Source organism: Pistacia vera, unplaced genomic scaffold, assembly GCF_008641045.1.
Source record: "Pistacia vera cultivar Batoury unplaced genomic scaffold, PisVer_v2 Contig567, whole genome shotgun sequence".
Classification (NCBI taxonomy): Eukaryota; Viridiplantae; Streptophyta; class Magnoliopsida; order Sapindales; family Anacardiaceae; genus Pistacia; species Pistacia vera.
In genome coordinates, this window is record NW_022196409.1 from 922,799 (window position 1) to 945,726 (window position 22,928).

A 22,928-nucleotide genomic window follows, 5' to 3' on the forward strand; every position below is an offset into this window, starting at 1 on the left:
ATGGACTTGGGCCGAGAGTTGGGCTTGGAATTCACTTGATGAATTGGTGCTTGAATGGACTTGGGCCGAGATGTCTCCTTTCCTCTACACAACTTGGGCTAATTCTTCTCCTGAGCTTGGGCTGAATCTGAATTGTCTCTTTGCATAACTTGGGTTAGTTCCTTTCCTTGGGCTTGGGCCGAATTTCATCCTTTATGATCCACATGCCATGTGCCAAGTGTTTTAGGACTTGGAATGACTAGTTTTGATTCAACTGAATTCGCAAGTGTTTTAAAACTTGCAATTCCTTTTCCACTCAAGTTCACAAGTGTTTTAGGACTTGTAAACGGATCAGGTAATCTCATACCAAGCAATGTAAATTTTTTAATCATAATGATCATAAAAGCACAAAGGTTCAAAAGCATTTCAATATAGATGGCAACCATTCCAATGCTAATTCTTCTCCTATTATTTGGTAGACGAGTAAAAAAAAAAAAAAGAAAAAACAAAGATATATATATAAAGCCTTAATTGCATGCTTGGTTAGTTTGACTATGTAATTAGAAAACAATCTCTTTCACCAATGTAAAGTACATTTGAATACTCATTATACATACAAAATATAACATGTAAGGAATGAGAATAATCTCGTTTTTTGTGTTTGTATATATATATATATTTTTTATAGAGATACCTAACTATACAATATATTAATCTCAAGCATGTATAGCACAAGAAAGCTCAAAGACGAAATTGTAAGATAGAATTAGAGTTTGTCCCCAATCTATATATTGTGGGACTCATTGCTTTGCAAAATGACCTATATATATGACAAGCTTGAGGGCTATTTGTAATGACATTGTTGATTTAATATTTCATGAAAAACAAAAAGCCACCACCAATAAGTTCTTAACCAGATAACAAAAAGAATCACCATGAGAAATTGAAATAATAAAAAAGCTTTTTGCAAATAAGAAATTGAAAAAAATTAATTAAATGAATAGAAACTCACATGTATATTATTTCTCTAGTATAATATGAAGATGCTGATGATGTAAAGATGAAGAGCTCAAAAAGAGAGAACGACAAATATATTTCTTTTAATAAGGGTAAAGGATAATTACTTGGATATTAAATTATTAACAAGGATAGTATTGGAAAATTAAAATATTAACAAAATCTCTCATTTTATTAAAACTTATGGATTTGGCAAAATCCCACCTACCAGGTGGGATTTTAAAACCCTAAAAAATGAAGGATTTTAGAGGGTGGTGGATTTTCCAAAATCCATGGATTTCAACCTAAAAAAAAAAACCAAAAGAAGGATTTTACCAAATCTATGAATTTAACGAAATCATTCATTTAGAATCCCTTAATCCAAACGAGGTCCTAATTATTTTGTCATCAACGGGAGCATTCGCTTCCTATCTAAACTAGTGATAAAATTATCCTAATTGGAAAGATGGTGAAATACCTAATTTCACTTTTCATACCCAATTGTTGGAGAAAAGTAATTGTCAAAGCCAAATGAGGAAATTGTTTCATTGCATATAACATCAAATGAGAAATAGATTCATTGCATAAGGCAGCCGAATGAGAAAAAGAGCAAACAGCACAGAGAAAAGACATTTGGCATTTAAATGACACCAGCTTCTAGTTTGCCCATTCAACTTATCATAACACAGTATCATTGATTTCATGTAAATGCATATGAATAATGGCTGCGCACTCTTAGATATTCGCAGGTGTAGCTACCAGGCAAAGAGGAACTTTATTGTGCGTTGTTAACCCAAATGCTTCTTCCACACTCAAATCTTCACTTTTCATCCCTTGAGGTAATTTTCAGTCAAAATGGTATAGCAGATTCGTCAGCGCAAGCTCAATAAGTGGACTAGCAAAATGAATTCCGGGGCATTCCCTCTTGCCTACCCCAAATGGTATAAACTCCAAATTTTGTCCCATGAAATCAATTGAGCTATTCAAGAATCTTTCAGGTCGAAAATCATGTGGATTTTTTCAATATTTGGGGTCACTTCCTGTCGATTTTGCATTGCTAAAAACGCTTGTTTTGGAAGGAATTTTGTACCCTCGTATCATGCAATCTTCGGTAGTTTCTCTAGGGACTAGTAACGGGGCTGGTGGATGGAGTCTTAGTGCTTCCTTCGCTACTAACTTTAGATACATCAGTTTGGAAAGATCACTTTCTTCCACCTCTTTTTCCTTTTGCAACTTCTCTTATCTCATTTTGGGCTCTTCTCGTCACTCGTGGATTCCTCACAAGCTCGGTCATTATCCAGACAAGCGTAGCTGAAGAAGTATTTGTGCCCGCAATAAACACGTCCTAAAACAATTTTAAAAAAAAAAAGAATTAATAAGAAAAATAAATTAGAAAAACAGACATATGTACATAAATAAAGGTGGATAGAGATAGAGGGCATACCGTGAGGACACCTTTAATTTGTTCATTTGTTAGGGTAATCATCCCTTGACATGAATTCTTTTGAATTTGAAAAAGTAAATCAACAAGATCTTCATGCTCCAGTTTTGGTCTTTCGGGATCAAGATGCTGCTGTATGACTTCATCGTAGAGTTTGTCAAGTTTTGTAAAATACTTCTCTAGACTTGCATTTTGGCCATTAAACTTGTTCAGCCATCCCATCCATGGAAAAAAATCAGCTGTATTAGTTTTTCCCAATAAGGATTGTGTTTGATGCAGCAAGTCATGAAATCTACTTGCGCCATCATCTCCATCGCTACCATACTTTTTACCGAGGGTCACTCAGCACACGATGTTATTCGCTAGCAAAAGTGTCAATCTACTCAGATCAATGGGGTCATCTGACGTTGACAGTGCTATAAGTTCAACCATTTGTCCCACCTCTTCATTTCTCAGTCCCTGGAAAGATTTCGCCCTCTTTGAACTCAGTAATTCCAATATTGCAATCTTCCTGACCTCTCGCCGGTACTCACCATAGGGAGTAAAAGATATATCGCTGCAGTTGTAACTGAACTTCCTTGCAGCATGTAGTTGACGCCTACCTGAAAAAATCAGATCATGGGTTTTGAAGATGTCTCGAACAACATCAGGTGAGGAAATTACTAAAGTGGGGATTGAGCCTAGTTGCAAGAACATGAGCGGTCCATAATTTTCTGCAAGATGTTGTAGCGATATATGGGGCAAGTCCCCGGTAATTTGGTGTGGATTTCCTATGAGAGGTAGCTTCTTTGGACTAGGTGGCAGGCTCTTTGCTTCGGCTCTCTCTCTTTCAAGCTTGATTAATAACCATAATAAAAACGATGTGGTAGCAGTGAATAGTAAGATCAAGAAAAATTGAGAACTCAAGGTGCTCTGTTACAATTAATGAAGCAAGAAGCTAGGAGACTAGAACCAACAACCGTGGCGGATGAATGAATTTGTCAAGGGTTGTACTTGCTCCTTATCCATATAAAATAAATGTTTCCTAAAGAAGAAAGGTTTGGCGTCAATATTTTCCCACCCACTAAGTTTGATAAAAACAATTTCCCACCCATTGTTAAGATTCGTTGGTGATATCTATTAACTAACATGGTAATCAGTGTAACTAAAGATGAAAATACCCTTTATTATTTGAAATTCAAATCCAAATTCATACCCAAACCCCAAACACTACTCCATCATGAATTTCTTCAAATCCCTTTTTTTCGATCATATTAATCCCCAACCAAAACCCGACTCTGAATCCTCCAACACCAAATTACTACTAGATAAACAAAACCCCAAACGCTGCTCCCAAACCCCAATCTAACAAAATCCGGATGCAATTCAGGTTGAATCACATCTGGCCAGGTGCAACTCAAGCTAAATCGCTCCATGAATTGTATTTGGCTAAGTGCAATTTCGACTGAATAACACTAGGCCAATTGCGATTCTGACCGAATCACACCCAGTCAAGTGCAATTAGAGCAAAGAGGGAGAGAATGAGGTAATCACGAGGAAAGGCAATGCCAGATTATATACTGTTGGAATGTGGGAGTGATCAGCGTTTGGGTTGAGAGGATTTGAGTGATGAAAAACCAAAGTTTCCAAGGCAAGTGGCCATGTTTGGAGAGAAGGTTGAGAGCGAGAAGAAGTAGGAAGAGGAAGAGGGGGAGAATTAGGATGAGAGAGGCCTATGGTGGTTGGGGGAAGAAAGATAAAAAGGGTTAATAAAAAAACTGATTTTTTAATAAAAAGGCAAAAAAATAACTCGAATCTACCGTTATGTCCTTCTTCAGTTAAAGTTAATGGACGGATTTTAAAGATGGGTGGAAAATTATTTTTCTCAAACTTAGTGGGTGGGAAATTAATTATGCCAAACCTTGCGTGGTAAATTTTATTCCCCCTTATAATTAAGAAAACGTGCCTTTTTAGATTTTGGTTTACATTAGAGTCGGTGGTAAGTCGTGCCGGCCTACGACATGATACGAAAAAAGTACGGTACAACATGACACGAAAATATTCAAGCCATGTCAGGGGCCTTAAAAAAGGCACGTGGACTGGCATGACACAACGCGAAAAAAATTAAAAATTAGAAAATATTGGGAAAAAATGTTTATATTGTTTACTTTAGCTATTGTAATGGATTATAGGGTAAAATTATTAGGAGTAAATAATATGATAGAAGAAATTTCAGCAAATCTAGCGACCCCAATAAAAATTTCATTAGAAGATATTAGAACTTTCTTACTTTAAATGTATTCACATTATGAAGTCAAATGTGAAAACACGACAAATATACAACCACCATCAATGTGAAGTTCCTCCAAATGTATAAAAGAGCGTATCTGGTCTATCATTACTAAAGGCAAACAACTTGTAGGTGCAAGCTCTTCATATAGTGAAATTACAAATTATTTAAGCATCGATTATTTGGTTGAAATTATGATTTAGGGTGATCAATTTGATATTCTTCGATGGTGGAAAGCACATCAAAAAACTTATCTTGTACTTTCCGTCATCGCACGTGATTTACTAATGTCTCCAGTTTCTACTATAACATCAGAATCAGCTTTTAGTGCAGGCGGGCATGTATTGGACGAGAGAAGATCAAGTTTACATCTAAGTATTGTTGAAGCCCTTATGTGTATGAAAGATTGGGTGGCGGCAAATTTCAAGCTTTAAAATCGCGTTGTTAAAGATATATTTGAAGATTTTAATAATTTAAAAATTAATGAAAATGAAGATGTATAATAATTCTTAATCCTAATTTCTAAGTTTGTATTTGTAGTGTATAATTATAACTTATAAGTAATAAAAAGTGTTGAAATTTAATTAATATTTCAATATCTCATTATTTTATTATATTTCATAGTAATTATATATTTTTTTAATTAATATAAATACAAAATATCACTAAATATAACATATAAAATATTTTTATGATAATTATTAATAATAAATCAAAATTACCATAATTTATAAATATTAAAATCAAATAGTTTTACAAAGGGAGCGTTTGTCTAAACTTATGAAAATTAGCTTATAAGCAACAATTGCTTATAAGCTAAAATTAACTTATAAGCATTTGAAATTTTAAGCAATTACGTGTTTGGTTAAAGTACTTATAAGTAACTGATAGGTAATTAACGTGTTTGGTAAAATTTAGCTTATAAGTACATTTTATAAAAATGTACTACATTAAACAAGGGCATACTATGGAATTTTAAAATTAAACAAGAATGTGGTAATATACTTGGTCAAACTAGCTTATAAGCAAAGTGCTTATAAGCAAAAAAAAAAAAAAAGTCCCTCCCCCCAACTTATTTTTTTTAGCTTATAAGCTCAAAAAAATTATAAACAAACAGGTCAATTTAATTTTAGAGCTTATAAGTGAGTTTGACCAGCTTATAAGCTTAGACAAACACCCCCAAAGTATGTGGGCTAGCCCAAGGCATGACATGATATATAGCAGGCCGTATCGTGGACCTTCAAATTTGGTGGGCCGACATGGCATGATAGGGCAAGAATTTTTGTGGGTCTTGGCACGACACGGCCCACGGGACAATGGGCTCTAAATTTTTAGCCACGACATGGGCCACCACTAGTTGAAATTAATTGAAAGCGAATTCTCTTAGTTTTAAAAATAAAAAGGAGTAGCAGTATCTCCGATATATATAATTAAATAATAAAAAAATATTCTATAGTAAAATTCTGTTTTTGTTAAATATTCATAGGAGTAATAAGGTAGGTATTCATTAATACATCATATTACAAATTTTAACGATAGGAGGGAATTACTTGGTTGATTAAACCATAGGAGAGTCGAGATAAAAACCCAAATTAAAGAATCCCCTTCTTCCAATCTCCGTAAGGATTTAAATAAATTTTACATGGTTAATAAAAATAATCTCTCTTAATTATAATTGAATAATAAAAAATTCTCCTATAATGATAGTAAGAGCAGAAATCCTCTTATCATAAAGTTTTTTCATTTTTGCGTTAAAATAAACTCTTGAGGGGCAGTTATATAAATATTCATTAGCTTAATGGTATAAAGTAAATTTTAATAACTCACCAAAGGATGGAGTGATTTATGTTATTTCTATGTCTTGGGGGGAATTTTAGGGCATAAGAAACCCTATTATAAAGTTGTAAGGATGATTTAGATAATGTTTGAGTCGACTATGAGGCCCCCACCTCTTAATCTTAGTTGAACTTAATTGCTTTTTTTTTTTTTTTTTCCCTTTTTAATTACAGTTTTGTTCTTCTTAAAAATTACTAAATAAGACACAAAAATATTTTATATACGGTGTATTTAGAATAAATCTTTTTCTATTGATTATAATTTCTATTTCATTTTCTACATCCTAAACCCTAATTTTATTTTGAAATAATAAAGATAAAATGAGTTTGACCAATAACATAGTATATGTATTAATTATTTTGGGTTTATTTTATTATTTCTAACTTTCAATTGATTTGTATATTTAAAGAATTTATAAGTTTGATATTTTTTTATTTTTAATTTTAAAGAAAATACATATGATGTAATGTGCACAACTGCTATTGATATACAAATAAAAATGAGAAAAAAGTATAACACTAGTAATAAAAACATAAATACACCTCATTTATTTTGTAAATAGATGAGGTTTATTTAGATGTGTAGATATACTTAAAAATTTTAATGAGGTAAGTTTAGAGATAGGGTGTATTAACATAAAAGAAGTGACTTTTAGCCCCGTTAATTGTTCTTCATCCCTATGGCTAAATACACCTCATTTTATAATTTAAAAAAAAATAAAAAAAAAATTTAAGACCCAACTCAATACCTCTATTTTCTTGGTTTCAAACTTAATTAGATTTTTTGTTTTGCACCATTTTTCCCAAATTAAACTTGATTTTTTTTTCTTCCTCCTATACCCCCTTCCCCCAAATTTCTTAATTAGGATCAGAATTTATGTAAGATTAAATGTTAAAAATTAAAACAAAATATAAATTAAAGTATAAATGTATTTAGAAATTATAATATTATTTTTAGTAATTTAAATAAAAATTAAATTAGTTAAAAAATATATTTAAAAAGGGGGGTGAAAATGATTTAGGTGGGCCCTAAGAATCACTTTCGAAGATAGATCATGAGACCGGCCTTAAGCAAGGGCATTTGATTAAAATGTCAAATCAAGTTCAAGTTTAATTGGAAGGTCATGTAGTTTAAAAGTATAAAATAAATAGTCTTATTATTGACTAAGGTTAATTAAACATAATTACTGGTTATTTATGATTAATAAAGCATTGTATAATCTTTTAAATAATATAATATGTCCCCAAAGAGTCGAAATTCTTGCAAACAAACCCAAGCACTTTCTTCTTCTTCCTCCCGCCATTAACGTATCCCTCCCCTAGTTGTTGTTTCTTCTAAGCTTCATCTACATCTTCTACTTCTTTTGCATCTTCTTCTTCATCTACATCTTCTTCTTCCTGTACATCTTCTTCTTCCTCTGCCATCAACACTTTCTTCTTCCTCTGCGATCAATACCTTGCCATTAACACCTTTTTCTTCCTCCGCCATTAATATCTTCTCTACCAAAGATCCGCCTCTTCCTCCTCCTAACATTTTGTCCAAGCATGTGTATCTCCTCTTTGCATTTTATATTTCTATTTACAAAGATTTAATGATGGATTGGGTTTGGGTTATGATTTCGATTTAGTGGTTTAGGTTCTTAGGTTGTGTTTGATGTAATACAAGTTGAAAAGAGTGAGATTTGTTGATGATTTTCTTGCATTGTGGGTAGCTGGGAGTGGTAGCACTGATTATAGGTGAAGATGACTGAAAATGTATTTTGGAGCTAATGGATTAAGCAATCTGGTATAAGTCTGGTATATAGTAACAGATCGCTTAAGCAATCTGGTATAAGTCTGGTATATGGCAGTAGATCGCTTAAGTGATCGGGTATATGGTAGCAAATCGCTTAAGTGATCAGACTTATTTATACTGGATTGTTTAAGCGATATATTGGATCGCTTAAAGCGATACACCTGATTGCTTAAGCGACTTTGCAGATGTTTTTTAAAATCTGTCAACCCTTAATATATCGGTTAATAATTTTTTTTCTTGCATTAGAGGCACTTGACTATTATTAGACATGGGACAAATTGTTTTAGGTGTCGAATATTTTGGTGAGTGGCTAGATGCTTTTCCGTTTACTTGTTCACTAGTTTCTCTTGGCTGTATGTCAATCTTTTGTGGTGCATTAAACTGATTTTATATCCTTGTATTTCCAGCTATGCCATCAAGAAGAGTGATGAAATCAAGAGAGTTGCCAAGGCCAACTGTTAAAGACTTATTAGTGAATCATAAGACAATTTTAACGGTTTTGATGAGTACTTTATGAGATTACCTTTTTTGTCTCATGGACTTGCTATGAATGCCTTGTTGTTTTCAATTTTTTATATTGACAATTGGATATCTTTTTGTTTGAAGTTTTGAATAGATGATAGTAAGGATGCTTCTAGTTACTTAATTGTTGCTTTTATTGTGCTACTAAATTTATTCAATATTGAGTTGTTATTGTGCTACTAAATTAATTCAATATTGAGATGTTATTGTGCATATAAATTCATTCAATATTGAGATGTTGCTAATTTTCTTGAATTTGAGAAGAAAATATCAAGTACAAATAAAATTAGCCTTGGTCGCTTAAGCAACGTTGGCTATCGCTTAAGCGATCATGGCTTATTGTATAGGATCGCTTAAGTGAGGGTTGACATCGCTTAAGTGAGGGTTGACATCGCTTAAGCGATCTTGAATTTGAGAAGGAATGGTCAAGTACAAAGAAAATTGGCCCTGGTCGCTTAAGTGACTTCGGCTATTGCTTAAGCGATCATGACTTTCTGTACAAGATCGCTTAAGCAAGAACTGACATTGCTTAAGCGATCTTGAATTTGAGAAGGAATTGTCAAGTACAAAGAAAATTGGCGTTGGTCGCTTAAGCGATGTAGGCTATCACTTAAGCGATTACGATTTATCTGTATAGGTTCACTTAAGCAAGAGCTGACATTACTTAAGCAATCAAGGGTAATTTCCTTTTGTACTTAGAATAATCCTTCTCAAATACATAATCGCTTAAGCGATGTCAGCTCTCGCTTAAGCAATTTAGTAAAGATAAGACATGATCACTTAAGCGATAGCCTACATTGCTTAAGCGACCAAGGCCAAATTGCTTTTTTTCTGCTCAATCTTTTGATATTGTGAACGTTTGAGTAAGAAATTATATTCCGTAATGTGGAATGAGTGAGAAATTATATCCTTCTCAAATACATATTTGTGAAATGAGGTACGTTTCTACTAATGTGTCACATTAGTGTGCTATGACATTTCTCCATGTATCATAGGGTTGTTAGTCACATATTGTAGCTGTTATATTTTGATGTTGTGAACGTTTGAGGTTTAAATTAACAGTAATAATCTTCTTAAATGACCTTAATATGTGTTGATAGAATTAGGTTGTCAAATAATCCTCCATAAATGGCCTTAATATGTGTTAATAACCATGTCGCATAGGCGATCAAGGCTAATTTGCTTATTTTCTCCCGAATCTTGTGATGTTGCGAACATCCCAAGTTAACATTAATGTTACTTAATATGGGGTTGTTAAATAATCTATATAAAAAACAAGACTGCTTCAGCGATATATCTCTTATTTAAGCGATCCAGTATATATAAGCCTTAATCGCTTAAGCGATAGCCCACATCGCTTAAGCGACCAAGGCTAATTTGTGTCTAAATAACCCTCAAGTACACGATTGCTTAAGTGATACAGCTCTCGCTTAAGCGATCCAGCGTATATAAGCCTTGGTCACTTAAGCGATAGCCCACATTGCTTAAGCGACTAAGGCTAATTTGTGTCTAAATAATCCTTAAGTACACGATCACTTAAACGATGTCCGCTCTCGCTTAAACGATCGAACATAGATAAGCCTTGATTGCTTAAGAGATAGCTCACATAGCTTAAGTGACCAAGGCTAATTTATGTCTAAATAATCCTTAAGTACACGATCACTTAAGCGATCCAGCATATATAAGCCTTGATCGCTTAAGTGATAGCCTATATATTACTTAAGCGACCAAGGCTAATTTGTGTCTAAATAATCCTCAAGTACATGATCGCTTAAGCGATGCAGCTCTCGCTTAAGCGATCCAGTATATATAAGCTTTGATCGCTTAAGCGATAGCCCACATCGTTTAAACGACCAAGACTAATTTGATGATCTCATAAAACTCATCAAAACCATAAAAATTGTTTTCTAATTCACTAATAAAAATTGTTTTCTGATTCACTAATAAGTGTTTAACAAATTAAGAGAAAAACTGATAAAATAGCAGCCTGAAAATTTGTCAACCAAGATCCTCACTCATAAAACAATCAATTAAGAGAAAAACTGAGGAAAATATATTGATTAACAAGGAGCAAATACAATAAAGAAATCTGGAAAATGATAGTTCCAGCAGTTCTAGTAGTTCCCAAAATAACAACCTCCCAAAACATGCGTTTTGTCTAAACAAAATACACTTTTAGTCCCTACTCTATAGATTCAATGGATCCTGCGATCCAGTGTATATAAGCCTTGATCGCTTAAGCGATAGCCCACATCGCTTAAACGACCAAGGCTAATTTGATAATCTCATAAAACTCATAAAAACCAATAAAATTGTTTTCTGATTCACTAATAAGTGTTCAACAAATTAAGAGAAAAACTGATAAAATAGCAGCCTAAAAATTTGTCAACCAAGATCCTTACTCATAAAACAATCAATTAAGAGAAAAACTGAAGAAATTATATTGATTAACAAAAAGCAAATACAATAAAGAATCTGGAAAATGATAGCTCCAGCAGTTCTAGTAGTTCCCAAAATAACAACCTACCAAAACATGCATTTTGTCTCAACAAAATACACTTTCAGTCCCTACTCTAAAGATTCAATGGATCCTACCAACCCTTTCTAACTAAATACACTTTTTGTTGCTCAAAAAACACAGCCAAATCTATTCCATGCTTTTGTATCTCCACTAGCTTTAGATGCCTTCCTTTCTTCCTCCCTTCGTTGCTTCAAAGTTTTTGAACCATTAATAGACAAATCGCAGACCTACAGAAAAAGCAATGTCAAATTCCTCATCATAATAGACAAAAAAAGACATGAACCATGAGGCTTGGAAGGAGTATGCAACTAACTCTTGTTTGCTTGACAGGTTCTTGTTTCTTGGTGGCATAATGTACAAGAAAGATGATGAAGGGCAAGCCCTGCAGGGTTGGCTGTGCATGGACAACCCTGTAATATGCAGGACAAGCCCCCAGCCCCCTTATTCCGCTCACTTTGCCAACAAAAGCCATCCAACCTGCCATAAACAATCGCAATAGGGCCTCCCTTTGCTTCCCCGCTCCTCTGGAAGCCCAAAACACCCACTCCTCAGATGCTCTCCAACTGCTCGACAAAATGCAATAATGACCTTAACAACAAACACCAACCAAATATCCCTAAATTGGCACCAACAACCAATAATTTCGTAAAATATATAGATTATTACTTGTTCTTCCTCTTCTTCCACCTCCTCGCTGGAATTTGCGCTGGTGTCCTCCTCTTCATTTTCAATTTCGAATCTTGTCGTCCATTCTTCTGCCGGCGGGATGTCTTTTGTCAGCGCCGTCTCCTCTATTGGCGGTGGAGCAACTTCAGCCATCGGAAGTTGCTCCACCGCAACCTCTTCTTCTCCATTTTTGGTAGACCAAGTGGTGCCTACAATTTGGGGAGTGGATGAGTTTTTTTCGGTTTCTTTGAGGATCTCAGCCATTGTAACTTAACCGGGAATGGCAAGGAATGGCAAAAATGCAAAGAGCAAAAAAATTGAGAAATGTTATAAAATTGGAAGAAAAAACGAGAGAGAGGAAGGTGTTTGAATCGTGTTTTGAGAAAGAGAAATTGAGAGGAATGTGTTTTGCCTTTCAAATTTTAAACCAACTTCTTTTTATTATCTTTAACCCACAAACGTTTAAATCTTTTCACCCTAACCTTTTTTGCTACTTTAATTACACTTAAGTGTGCCATGTCAGATTTTTAAACCCAAAAAAAAAATCAAAAACCTTTTGGGGTTATATTCTCAATTCGAAACTTGGGAAGACATACCAGGTAAATTTCCTCCCTTAAGCATCACTCTAAAATTTTAAACTGATACGATGAATTTACTAATTTATCCTTTATTTTACAAGGGCAAAATGGACCAGTAGCAGTAGCACAGAAGATAAGCAAAGTAGCAAATCCAGTTCAATTCCGAGTGTTTCAAACTCTTAACAATGGAATCTCTAGCACTTCCCTCTCTCAGTGCTCTTACAGTGTCAACTTCAAGTTTTCACAAAGAACAAAGCAAAAAATTATTGGGGAAAGCTCGTCACTTCAACTCCCTGAAGCCATCTTCTCTCAAACTTACACCATCTATTAGTACTCACCCTTTTGTATGGTTATCTTCCATTTTTCAGTTCTGATTAATGAACTTTCTAACTTTTTTCTTCTCTCTTTTCTTTTTTTAGTATTTTTTCTTGCCTTACCATGTTTGGATGCCAAAAAATCGAAGGAAAATTGAGATGAGGTTGTTCTTTGTGTTGCTTAGAATTCAGGTGGTATTCGAATGCAAGCTGGTGAGGAAGATTACGACTTGAGGCAAATGAGAGACATGGCTGCTGCAAAGAAGAGATGGGATGCTCTGGTATTTCAAATTATTTCATGTAATTGCATAAATTTCCCTTCCTAGTTGGTGTTAAGGAGTTGTGTTTTCTTTTTTGTTTAGCCAGTTAATATGGTCCGAGTTTTTATTTGCTAGTTTTCACTTTTCGATTATGTAGCTCAGGGAAGGAAAAGTAAAGGTACTTGCACCGAGGGAAGCTGGCTATGCGATTCAACTCTCTAACAAAACCTTACTTGATGTTCGTCCCTCTAGTGAGCATGTGAAGGTGAACATTTTCCTCTTTTCCGTCTTTAAATTGAAATTTTGCCAACATAGAAGTTATAGATGGTCGTAATCATACAATAAGCATGCTGCGTATCCTACAATTTTATGATAGTATTTTTGTAATCATGGTGATTTCATGATAGATCTGTGATCTCTTCTATTTTCCTACATAAGAAGGCACCATTTTTTAATGTTCACTTAAATACATTGATTTTTAAAATTTTATTGATTGGTCTAATGCTAGGCCTTCTTTGCAAACTGTTAGATATTTCTTTTTTAGTCATTGAATCTTAATTTCTTAACCTGTTTTGAAGGCTTGGGTTAAAGGCTCAACCTGGATACCGATCTTTGATGTTGATAATGGATTTGATGCTGGAACACTTTCCAGAAAGATCACAACTTTTGCAATGGGTATCATTACATTCTGGCTATCTAGTATTTCATAAACTTATTGTCTTCCATGTTAATTTTGCTTCTCTTGCATCCTTTATAACTATAATTATTTGGTTGTTTAACAAATTATTACTCAATAGAGTTATGTATTCTGTTATTTGCCATTCGGAAGATAAGATTGGAACTTAGATGATTAGTTTGACTTGAAACATACCATGATTGAATTCTTGGACCAAAAGTGATTCTGTGGTTTCTTCTAAATTTCAATAAATTCTCCATGATTTTTTGTGGAGTTTGCTCTCAAAACTGACTTATGTTCATAGGTGGTTGGTGGAGTGGTGCGCCTACATTATCTTATAATAAGTAAGTTTTAGGGTGCTTTTAAAATTTTCATTTTTGTGAGTTTCTGCCTGTATTTCTGCATATACGATTAATTCCATGGTCGTTGTCTCCTTCATACACAGGCAGTTCTTATCAAAAGTTGAGGAGAAACTCCCCAAAGATACAGATGTTATTGTTGCATGCCAGAAAGGATTGAGGTGAACTTTTTCTTAGTTGATTGGCACTTTGATGGCCGAGTATCAAGTGACTTGTTCATTGTACTTCTAGGAAAATAATGTTATGGTGGCTTCTTAATGTATGTTTAGCTTTGTTTATTATTGTTTTTCCCAAATTGTTTTCTGCTGTTATTGATCTTCTTTTTGGGCCTTTTCCATGATTCATCTGCATATTAGTATAACTGCTAATTTTTGTCCCAACATTGCCCATAGGGATGTAAATTAGACTTCTAGTTAATGCAAAAAGCTATTTTGAATTTATTTTTAGCTATTTGAGTCTTGCTGGTGTGGAAGCCAACTTGTTCATGTCGGTCTTCTTAGAGCTATATATATATGTGTACTTAATGTCAGTCACCGCGAGACAGATAGAGAACCGTGGAGAAGGGGTGGGAGAGGAGAGGGAGTAGAGAAAAAAGTTGGAGGCTCTGGATGGCAGCATCTCTTTTGTTTTTACAACTTAAAATTTATTTTCCTTAGGACCTTTGATCGCTATTTAAAACCATATAATCGTTCTTTTGCCGATTATTTGAATCCTTGGCTTATGTCATTAGTTGGACCTCATATCATGAGTAATTTGGTGCTTTTTATTGACAGAAAGGCAGATTGGAACTTCCTTACATATAGATAGATTGAGTTTCATCAGTGCCTCTAAGACAATAAGTTGTGTTTGCTTCACTAACCATAATTCTGACAGATCTCTAGCTGCTTGTGAGCTACTATACAATGCTGGATACAGAAACCTTTTCTGGGTTCAAGGGGGTCTAGAGACTGCTGAAGAAGAGGTAAATGTGTTTCCGATGTGAAATTTGAAAGTTCCTTTTATATTTAGGTTTCTCATTTTCCTTTTTATTCTGCTTTGTCTTTCTCCAATTAAAACTAAAGGCTCAATTAATTTAGTGAGTCTAAACTTTTTTGGATTAGGATCTTACCAGAGAAGGTTCTCAGCCTTTGAAGTTTGCTGGAATTGGAGGGGTTTCTGAGTTCCTTGGGTATAGATCTCATTTTTCGACCTTTGTCTTTTGATGCATTTCATATCCTCACGTTTCATTTTTTGAACAAATATATATGACAATCCATGTGATGGACCATCGAGAGAGAGAGAGAGAGAGAGAGAGAGAGAGAGAGAGAGAACAAAATAAAAAAGAGAAAGTGATCTTTTAAACATCCTCAATTTAAGAGGCTTAAACACTAGTTAAAACTCTAATATGTTTAAGCTGGGGGCTTCTAGACTTTTTGTAACACTTACTCTTCTTCGTTCATTTATCTAACGACTATGAAAAGATGATTCTAGAATTTATAATATGTAGTGCTTAGCAAACATTCAGTAAATTGTAGTGGGACTTAGCATACAATTTTCGCACTTATTTTGTGCAAAATGGGTGGGAAGATAATATCTGTCCAGTACATTGCTATTTTTTTGTATTTCATTAAGATGCATGGAAATTAATCCAGTGAATGGCTGTCAGTTCAGTATTTCATAATCATCAGAACATCTTGAACAAGCTCGGACTCATAAATTGCTTGGGATTGTCTCCCTAAGAAAAGTATTGCACGTGATGTTATCAAATTTACGTAGGAGGCGTTTGGTTGGGGGTAATGTGGGATTACTGGAGTTATGTTATCTTGTATTACTTGATTACCACGTTTGGTTGTCAAGTAATATTAAATTCCGGTAATCTTCAAATACCAATAGTAGTTACTATTGGTAATATTGGAGGTAATCTGATTACCTCAATTTTTTTAGGTATTCTAAGATTACCAGGGTAATCTTTTTTTTTGTTATAATTCTATCCCTTATTAATAAAATTTTAGTATAATAATGCCCTTATTTTTAAATTTATTTACATGAATATGACTTTTACTATTTCATCTCAATTAATTAACTTTTTGGACAAAATTACCCTTGAATTCAAAACAGATTACAGCCCACCCAAGTCGCCACCCCACCCACCTGCCGCTGCCTGTCGTCGGCAACCATCGCCGTGGGCGGCCGTCGTCGCTGAAACGGTGCGCGAAAGGCTGAAAATGGCTACCGTGCGTCGATATGGTTAGCCAGATCGTGCCAGATCTGGCCATTGATGGCCAGATCTAATCTAGCCGTCAAAGGCCAGATCTGTCACATCTAGTCATTTCTAGCTAGATCTCTGGTCGAAAATGGTCATACGGCACATGGAGGCTATTTCCTACCTTTTGTGCGTCGTTAGGTTGCTGGTTGCCAGCGGTCGGCAGTGGCTGGGTTGGTGGAGGTGTTTTGTTGATTTTTCAAACTTTTATTATGGGGTTGTTTTTGCTAAGTTTTTAAATACAGGGGGGCTATAATAATCAATATTAAAAAATAATATAATAATAATATTTAATTAGAGGACAATTTAGTAATTTAAATAGCATATCCACTAATTTATTCCTCCCGATCAAACATATTAATATAATATACCCACCAATTAACCAAACACATTTTCCTAAAAATTCTCAATAATCTTCAAGGTAATCTAACTTTCCAGTAATTCAATATTTCTTGAACTAAATGCTCCCTTAGGGTCTATGATCTAGTTAATGGTTATTGTACTTTTTCCCCATTATCTCATCTTAGGAGATCTCTAGCTCACAACATTTTATGCTTGGACTTCTATGTTTATTGTCTGTAATAAATCTCCTTGTATTTGTCTGACAATATTGTATTGTAGCCTGGGATAATAAAAATAGCTGGCTTTATGATGTTGGAAACTTGTTGACCTGTTATAATTTATTATGATTTTGACAACATTGCACTTTTTGCGCATTTTCTGTTACATTCAGTTGGACAGATCAACAAAGAGTTCAAGCCGCCAGAGAAGGTTGGGGTTACCGATTAATGTTCTCTGCACGTCTGGTAATTATAGTCTTTCTATCTCAGTAAGGTGGCCTACTTTTTAGCCTTAAGTTCAATTTCTACCCTCATATGCTGTTTCTGATACAGGTTGGGGTCTTTATTGTTGCTGATGCCTTATTTATTGGTGCACAACAAGTAGGTCGTTATATCCAAGACATAAGATCTCACTAATGTTCATTGGCTAGGCTTGAAGGTAGTCGATTGTAACATATGAGGGACAACAGTACTTTAGTTCTGGTTCACTGCACAGAATCCAGAGATTTGCTGAGGATCCCAGTTTTTGAGTTAGAGTAGTTCTCAAAGCAGTGACATACCTGCGACAGCTGAAAATTCGAAACCAATTGTTTTCGTGCTGTGAACTAGTTCTGCAGTGATTCTCGTGGTCATAATTTGTCACATGGTGCTGGCTTGTAAAGAAATTTTGCTTAATCACTTGCTTTCCTGTATATGTTTATGGTTCTGTGAATTTTGTTGCCTAAAATGTGTCTTTCTCTGTTAAATTTATATGACCTTCCAGCAGCATTTTACTTTGTTGTACTAGAGTTTATAGGTCATCTGGCCATCAACTGGCAACTCAGCTGAGCAGACTTGCACGACTGAACGAACTGTGAATTGGTGCTATTGTCCAAATTAGTAGAATTCCTTCTTAAATTTTTATCTATTTATTCACAGTTTTTCTTATTTGTTGGATTTGTTAAACCTGCTACTAGATGGACTGGGTTCATAAACCAAACTAGTTTTTGCTCCCATTGTTGACCACATGTCAAACCTCTTTCTCCAATAGAAACATAATCGAAAATCTACAGTGAATCAATTATTATCTTCTTTCCTCTCAAATTTTAAATTCTCATTTGTCTTTGTGGAATATTTCTCTTAGTTGGAGACATATTAAGAGTTAAGACTGCAGGGGTTTGTTTCATTGTTAAATAGAAGATGTCTATAGGAAAATGAGATTAAATGCTATGCAGGATAAATTTATAATCATTGCAGCTATTAACATTTTGATAGTCATTATTATTGTGTAAAAATTGTGCACCCAGGGAAGCAAGGAGCAATTTGTTTTACATTTTTTTTTTTTAATGCCCTTTTCTGAAAGTTGTACTCGTTAGCTTAAGGATTGTATTTCATCACCTTTTTGACTTTATTGATAATCGAACTCTGAATACAAGTAACTTTGCAGGACATGGATTGAATAAATTGTTCATAAAATCTTCTGGCGGACAAATCACTCTCATCTGTTTCTTCTTTTCTGCATATCACATCACATATGATAAAGCAAAACCAAATGATTGATTCTGCTTAGGTTATCATTGGACTTGTTTCTTGATGATGATTGATATTTGATGCATTTTATTTGGGAAAGTGTGGCTTGGCAACAACAACTAAATGGGCTATCCTGTGCATTGTAATGCCAAAAACTTCAGTCATATCCAAATCTTTAGCATCAATACCGGGGGGAAGCTCCCAATCAAAGCTGTGGAGAAGCTGTGCTAGAGCAAGCTCAACAGTTGCTGTTCCAAATGTAATAGCTGGGCAGCTTCTTCTACCAGCCCCAAAAGGTATGAGCTCGAAATCCAGCCCCTTGAAGTCAATAGTGCTGTCCGTAAATCTTTCTGGTTCAAAGGTTTCAGGATTATCCCAGGATTCTGGGTCCCTCCCTATCGCCCAGGCATTTACGAAAAATCGTGTTTTTGCTGGAATACCATACCCTTCAATTGTAATTTCCTCCATAGATTCCCTTGGCACTAGGACTGGAGCAGGAGGGTGCAATCGGAAGATCTCTTTGATGACAGCTTTCAAGTAGTGCATCTGAGGCAGATCACTTTCCAGTACAACTCTTCTCTTTCCTAGAATGCTTCGAACTTCGGCTTGAGCTTTCTCCATGACTTTTCGGTTCATGATAAGTTCTGTCATTCCCCAATCAAGGGTTATGAAGGTTGTATCAGTTCCTGCAGCAAACATATCCTGCAATAACAGCATTTGACACTTTCCCTCTTTAGTTTTTGTGCAATCGATCATTCATCAGTTTTGAGGATATAATACTATAAAGCAAAGAAGTAGCAAGTAAGGAAATCTCTACTGACCAAGATGATGGCTTTAACATTATCCATGGTGAGAGGCATTTCGTGAGATCCATTCTTTTGTATGTCAAGTAAAACATCCACAAGGTCTGGCTTGTTCTCTTCTCTATCAGGATTGAGATGCTCATTTATTACCTCATCAAAAAACTTGTCGAAGCGTTGGAAGGTCTTCTGGAGTCTTGGTTTCATGCCCGTTAGGCTGTGAATAAACTCCATGGACGGGAAGAAATCTCCAATACTAAATCCCCCAAGTAATTCTTGATACTCCTCAAGCATCTTCTGAAACCCATATCGATCATAGTCCCCTGCTTCTGAGAAATCCTTTCCAAATGCAACCCGGCAAAGAACATCATTTGAATACAGTCCAAGTGTCTTGGTTAGATCAGTCGTGTTGGGATAATTCTCCGCTACCCGATGAACCAGACGAGCTACTTCTTCTTCTCTGACGAAGCTGAAAGACTGAACTCGTTTAGCACTCAGTAGCTCAAGTATACAAATTTTCCGTATATGCCTCCAGTAAGCACCATAAGGGGAGAAGACAATATCAGTGCAGTCATAAAATAGGTGTTTAGCTGAAAAAATCTGAGGGCGGCTTGAAAGTGCAAGGTCATGGGTTTTCATCACTTCCTTCGCCATTTTAGCCGATGAAACTACTACTGTTGGGACCTGGCCAAGTTTTAAGTAGAAGATTGGACCAAACTTCTCAGCCAGGCAGCGGAGAGATAGGTGAGGCATGTTACCAAGCTGGTGAAGATTGCCAATAATCGGAAGCTTTGGAGGGCTTGGGGGGAGATTCAGCTTTCTTTTTCTGAACTTCCTCTTTAAGAAGAACTTGAGCACTACCATTAGAAAAATGGATGCAAGTAGCATGGAGGGCTTGAAGCCTTCCCTTAGCCATTGAAGGAAGGCCATTGGAGTTTTCACTGAAACAAGTGATCAACATTAATTTATATATTGAAGAGAGCTCCCTTCAGTGTTTTTTTATTTTATTTTATTATTATTTTTTTAATAGGTTAACTATATCTTTCTGATTGCTTCTGATTTTCTATCTATAATTTTAGCCGAGCTTTACCATTTTTATCAATTTTATGTTTATTTAATGTTTTTCCAACCCCACTCGGCTACTATTCTTCGTATCAAATCATGTATTTTGGCATTTCTTATGATATTACTAAGGTAGTTTTTCCAGGATCATGTGCCTGGAGATTTGAGATATTGATACGCAGACATCAGCCAGAATTAACATTCTACAATTGAAAAAATACAAGCCAGATGAATCTTGCCTTGCTACACTCCAAATTGTAAACGCATGAAACAAAAGAGAACTGACAAACGTTATTAAGTTTGAGTCACTCATATTTTAATAGGGGTTATTACTTAAATTCTTATGAGAACCGATAATTTTAAAATTTCAAAGAATTAATTAAGGTATATGTAATTTATTTAAGATGCTCTTAATGAAAAAAAAAAAAAAAATTGGGCAAGCGCAACTTCTTGAGTGTCAATGCTGCAAGTTCTTAGCTGTTTGATGTGGAATCCATAAGTAATTTTTCCTGCTTTCATCGTTACTATCTGTTGATTATTGTGATTCGATATTCAATTAAATATCAGTTAAGAATCTTAAGATAGCTGTTAAGTTTACGTAAACAAGCAGCGTTTAATTTCTGTGGTGGGTATCTGCTAATCCCTTCATTTCTTCTGTGTTCTGTCACATCAGAGGAAATATAAATATAGGAATCCCGTCCATCTTCTTTGTATGACGACAAGAGATCACCACTCTGGATTCTGACAACAATAATCCTGTCAACTTTAACAAATTTTATCGGAATTACTTGACTAGTTGCCCTTACAAAACAAAGAAAAAGAAAGAACGTGGTCAAGATGAAAAGAAAATACACATAAAAATGGTAAGAAACCTACTTTCGTTAGAATTTAATGGGTAGTTAGGAATATGCAAACCCTTGAATAGAGATGGAACAAATGAGTCGGGTTAGGTGGGTTAACCCTAACCTAGCCTGTATTAAGATGGATTCAATTCAGACGCCTAAAAGACTGGCCGGGTTGAACTTGACCCGCATATACCCTATCGAGTGGGTCGGGTTTTAATATGTCAACCTGGCGACCAGACAGATTAAAATTTTTACTTAAAAAAAAAACCAGCCAACCCGCCGGGTTGGCCATTGCAAGGCAACAGTCAACCCGCTGAGTTGACCTGCGGGTTGGACGAAAAAATTAAATAATAATTTTTTTTTTTGCAAATACCCATTTTATCCTTGAAATATAGCCGTTTTATAGCAGTTAGAGGGGTATTTTCATCATTTTCTTTTCCCTTTTTTTTAATAAATAGGGCCTAAACTCTCATATTTTCTTACATACCAAATTCTCTCATTTTCTCTAATCTCTATTGAAATCTCTCAATTATTCTCTTTGTTGTCAATTTGTTCTCATTTTAATTTTTATTAGGTTTTGTAATTTTCAATTCATATTTCCAAATTCCAATTCTCCTTCTTTAATTTTTTATTTCTTCTATATCAATTTTTTTTTTAAAACTATAATGGATAGATATTTTCATCTCATCGATTTCGATGATGAAGGAAACTATCCTAGTCTCCCTTAATTTACTAACATAAATGCAGTAGATTCAAATAGTCCAGCTTTCCCAGTCTCAGAATCTAATACATGTCATAATATTCCCCCGATTCCTCCCCATGCTGCTACAGCTCCCGGTGGTTCTAGAAGTCATCCTTGTAATCGTCATCCTTGTTCAACTTCATCTCAAGCAGAAGCGGGTTTATCAACTGTTGTCGAAACCGACGACAGGCACACATCAGACGTTTGGGTGCATTTCGATAAGTTTTACGAGACAGAAAATGGAGTTCAAGTGAAGAAAGCAAGATGCAAGCATTGTGGAAATATTTATAAAGTTGATTCAGATAATGATACTAGTACTTTAAAAAGGCATGCTAATAAACATATTACTCAACATTGAAATAGATTAATTAATCAAACTCAAATAACTAATATGGGTACTACTTGGCGTTATAATTCTGATGTATATAGGGAACAATTAGCTTTATATATTGATCCAACTGATCAACCTATTAAAATGGCTGAAGATAAATAGTTTGAAAGATTTAATAAAAATTCATTTTTCTAGGATTTAAAAGTTATTCTAAAACTGCAACTAAAAATAATTTAATAAAATTGTTTAGGAAAATGAAATTAGAATTAAAAAAAAAAATACATAGTTGTTATGTTAGTGTGACTCTAACCGGCGATATTTGGAGTGGTACAGCTAAACAAAATTATATTTGTGTAACTAGTCATTATTTTGATAACGAATGTAAATTAAATAAATCTTTATTGGGATTTAAATTAATGGATGTGGATCATAGTGGTCAACAAATTTATAATAAAATTGTTGAAGTTTTAGAAGATTATGATGTTGTTAATAAAATGATAAGTTTAACTTTAGATAATACAAGTGCTAATAGTACAACTATAAATTTTTTTAAAATTAATTTTTCTTTTATGACAATTTGAAGTTTTTTCACCAACGTTGTGCATGTCACATTTTTAATTTAATTG

The 22,928-nt window shown here is 34.6% G+C and overlaps 3 protein-coding genes across 3 annotated transcripts; 1 reads left to right on the forward strand and 2 right to left on the reverse strand.

Moving 5' to 3' along the window:
- Positions 1-1,574: 1,574 nt before the first annotated feature.
- Positions 1,575-3,747, reverse strand: LOC116108687 (cytochrome P450 71A9-like). Its single transcript, XM_031394927.1, has 2 exons — positions 2,420-3,747; positions 1,575-2,320 (listed from the first exon to the last, which is right to left on the reverse strand). Exons 1-2 carry the CDS (start codon positions 2,636-2,638, stop codon positions 2,177-2,179), a joined length of 363 nt encoding a protein of 120 aa, XP_031250787.1. The 5' UTR covers positions 2,639-3,747; the 3' UTR covers positions 1,575-2,176.
- An 8,999-nt stretch (positions 3,748-12,746) lies between these two features.
- LOC116108629 (rhodanese-like domain-containing protein 11, chloroplastic) lies at positions 12,747-18,045 on the forward strand. Its single transcript, XM_031394875.1, has 10 exons — positions 12,747-12,946; positions 13,102-13,197; positions 13,334-13,441; positions 13,755-13,851; positions 14,157-14,196; positions 14,298-14,372; positions 15,085-15,172; positions 15,312-15,379; positions 17,187-17,259; positions 17,347-18,045. Exons 1-10 carry the CDS (start codon positions 12,788-12,790, stop codon positions 17,428-17,430), a joined length of 888 nt encoding a protein of 295 aa, XP_031250735.1. The 5' UTR covers positions 12,747-12,787; the 3' UTR covers positions 17,431-18,045.
- A 477-nt stretch (positions 18,046-18,522) lies between these two features.
- LOC116108684 (cytochrome P450 71A1-like) lies at positions 18,523-20,252 on the reverse strand. Its single transcript, XM_031394925.1, has 2 exons — positions 19,344-20,252; positions 18,523-19,224 (listed from the first exon to the last, which is right to left on the reverse strand). Exons 1-2 carry the CDS (start codon positions 20,250-20,252, stop codon positions 18,610-18,612), a joined length of 1,524 nt encoding a protein of 507 aa, XP_031250785.1. The 3' UTR covers positions 18,523-18,609.
- Between the last annotated feature and the right edge of the window lie 2,676 nt (positions 20,253-22,928).

Bases quoted from the DNA above. Each gene is read 5' to 3' on its own strand.
- LOC116108684 (XM_031394925.1), bottom strand. From the start codon at position 20,252: ATGGCCTTCCTTCAATGGCTAAGGGAAGGCTTCAAGCCCTCCATGCTA. The intron at 19,225-19,343 runs GTCAGTAGAGAT...CTGTTATTGCAG, and splicing joins ATGTTAAAGCCATCATCTTG to GATATGTTTGCTGCAGGAAC.
- LOC116108687 (XM_031394927.1), bottom strand. From the start codon at position 2,638: ATGGGATGGCTGAACAAGTTTAATGGCCAAAATGCAAGTCTAGAGAAG. The intron at 2,321-2,419 runs GTATGCCCTCTA...AAATTGTTTTAG, and splicing joins AAATTAAAGGTGTCCTCACG to GACGTGTTTATTGCGGGCAC.
- LOC116108629 (XM_031394875.1), top strand. From the start codon at position 12,788: ATGGAATCTCTAGCACTTCCCTCTCTCAGTGCTCTTACAGTGTCAACT. The intron at 14,197-14,297 runs GTAAGTTTTAGG...CTTCATACACAG, and splicing joins CCTACATTATCTTATAATAA to GCAGTTCTTATCAAAAGTTG. The intron at 15,173-15,311 runs GTAAATGTGTTT...TTTTTGGATTAG, and splicing joins TAGAGACTGCTGAAGAAGAG to GATCTTACCAGAGAAGGTTC.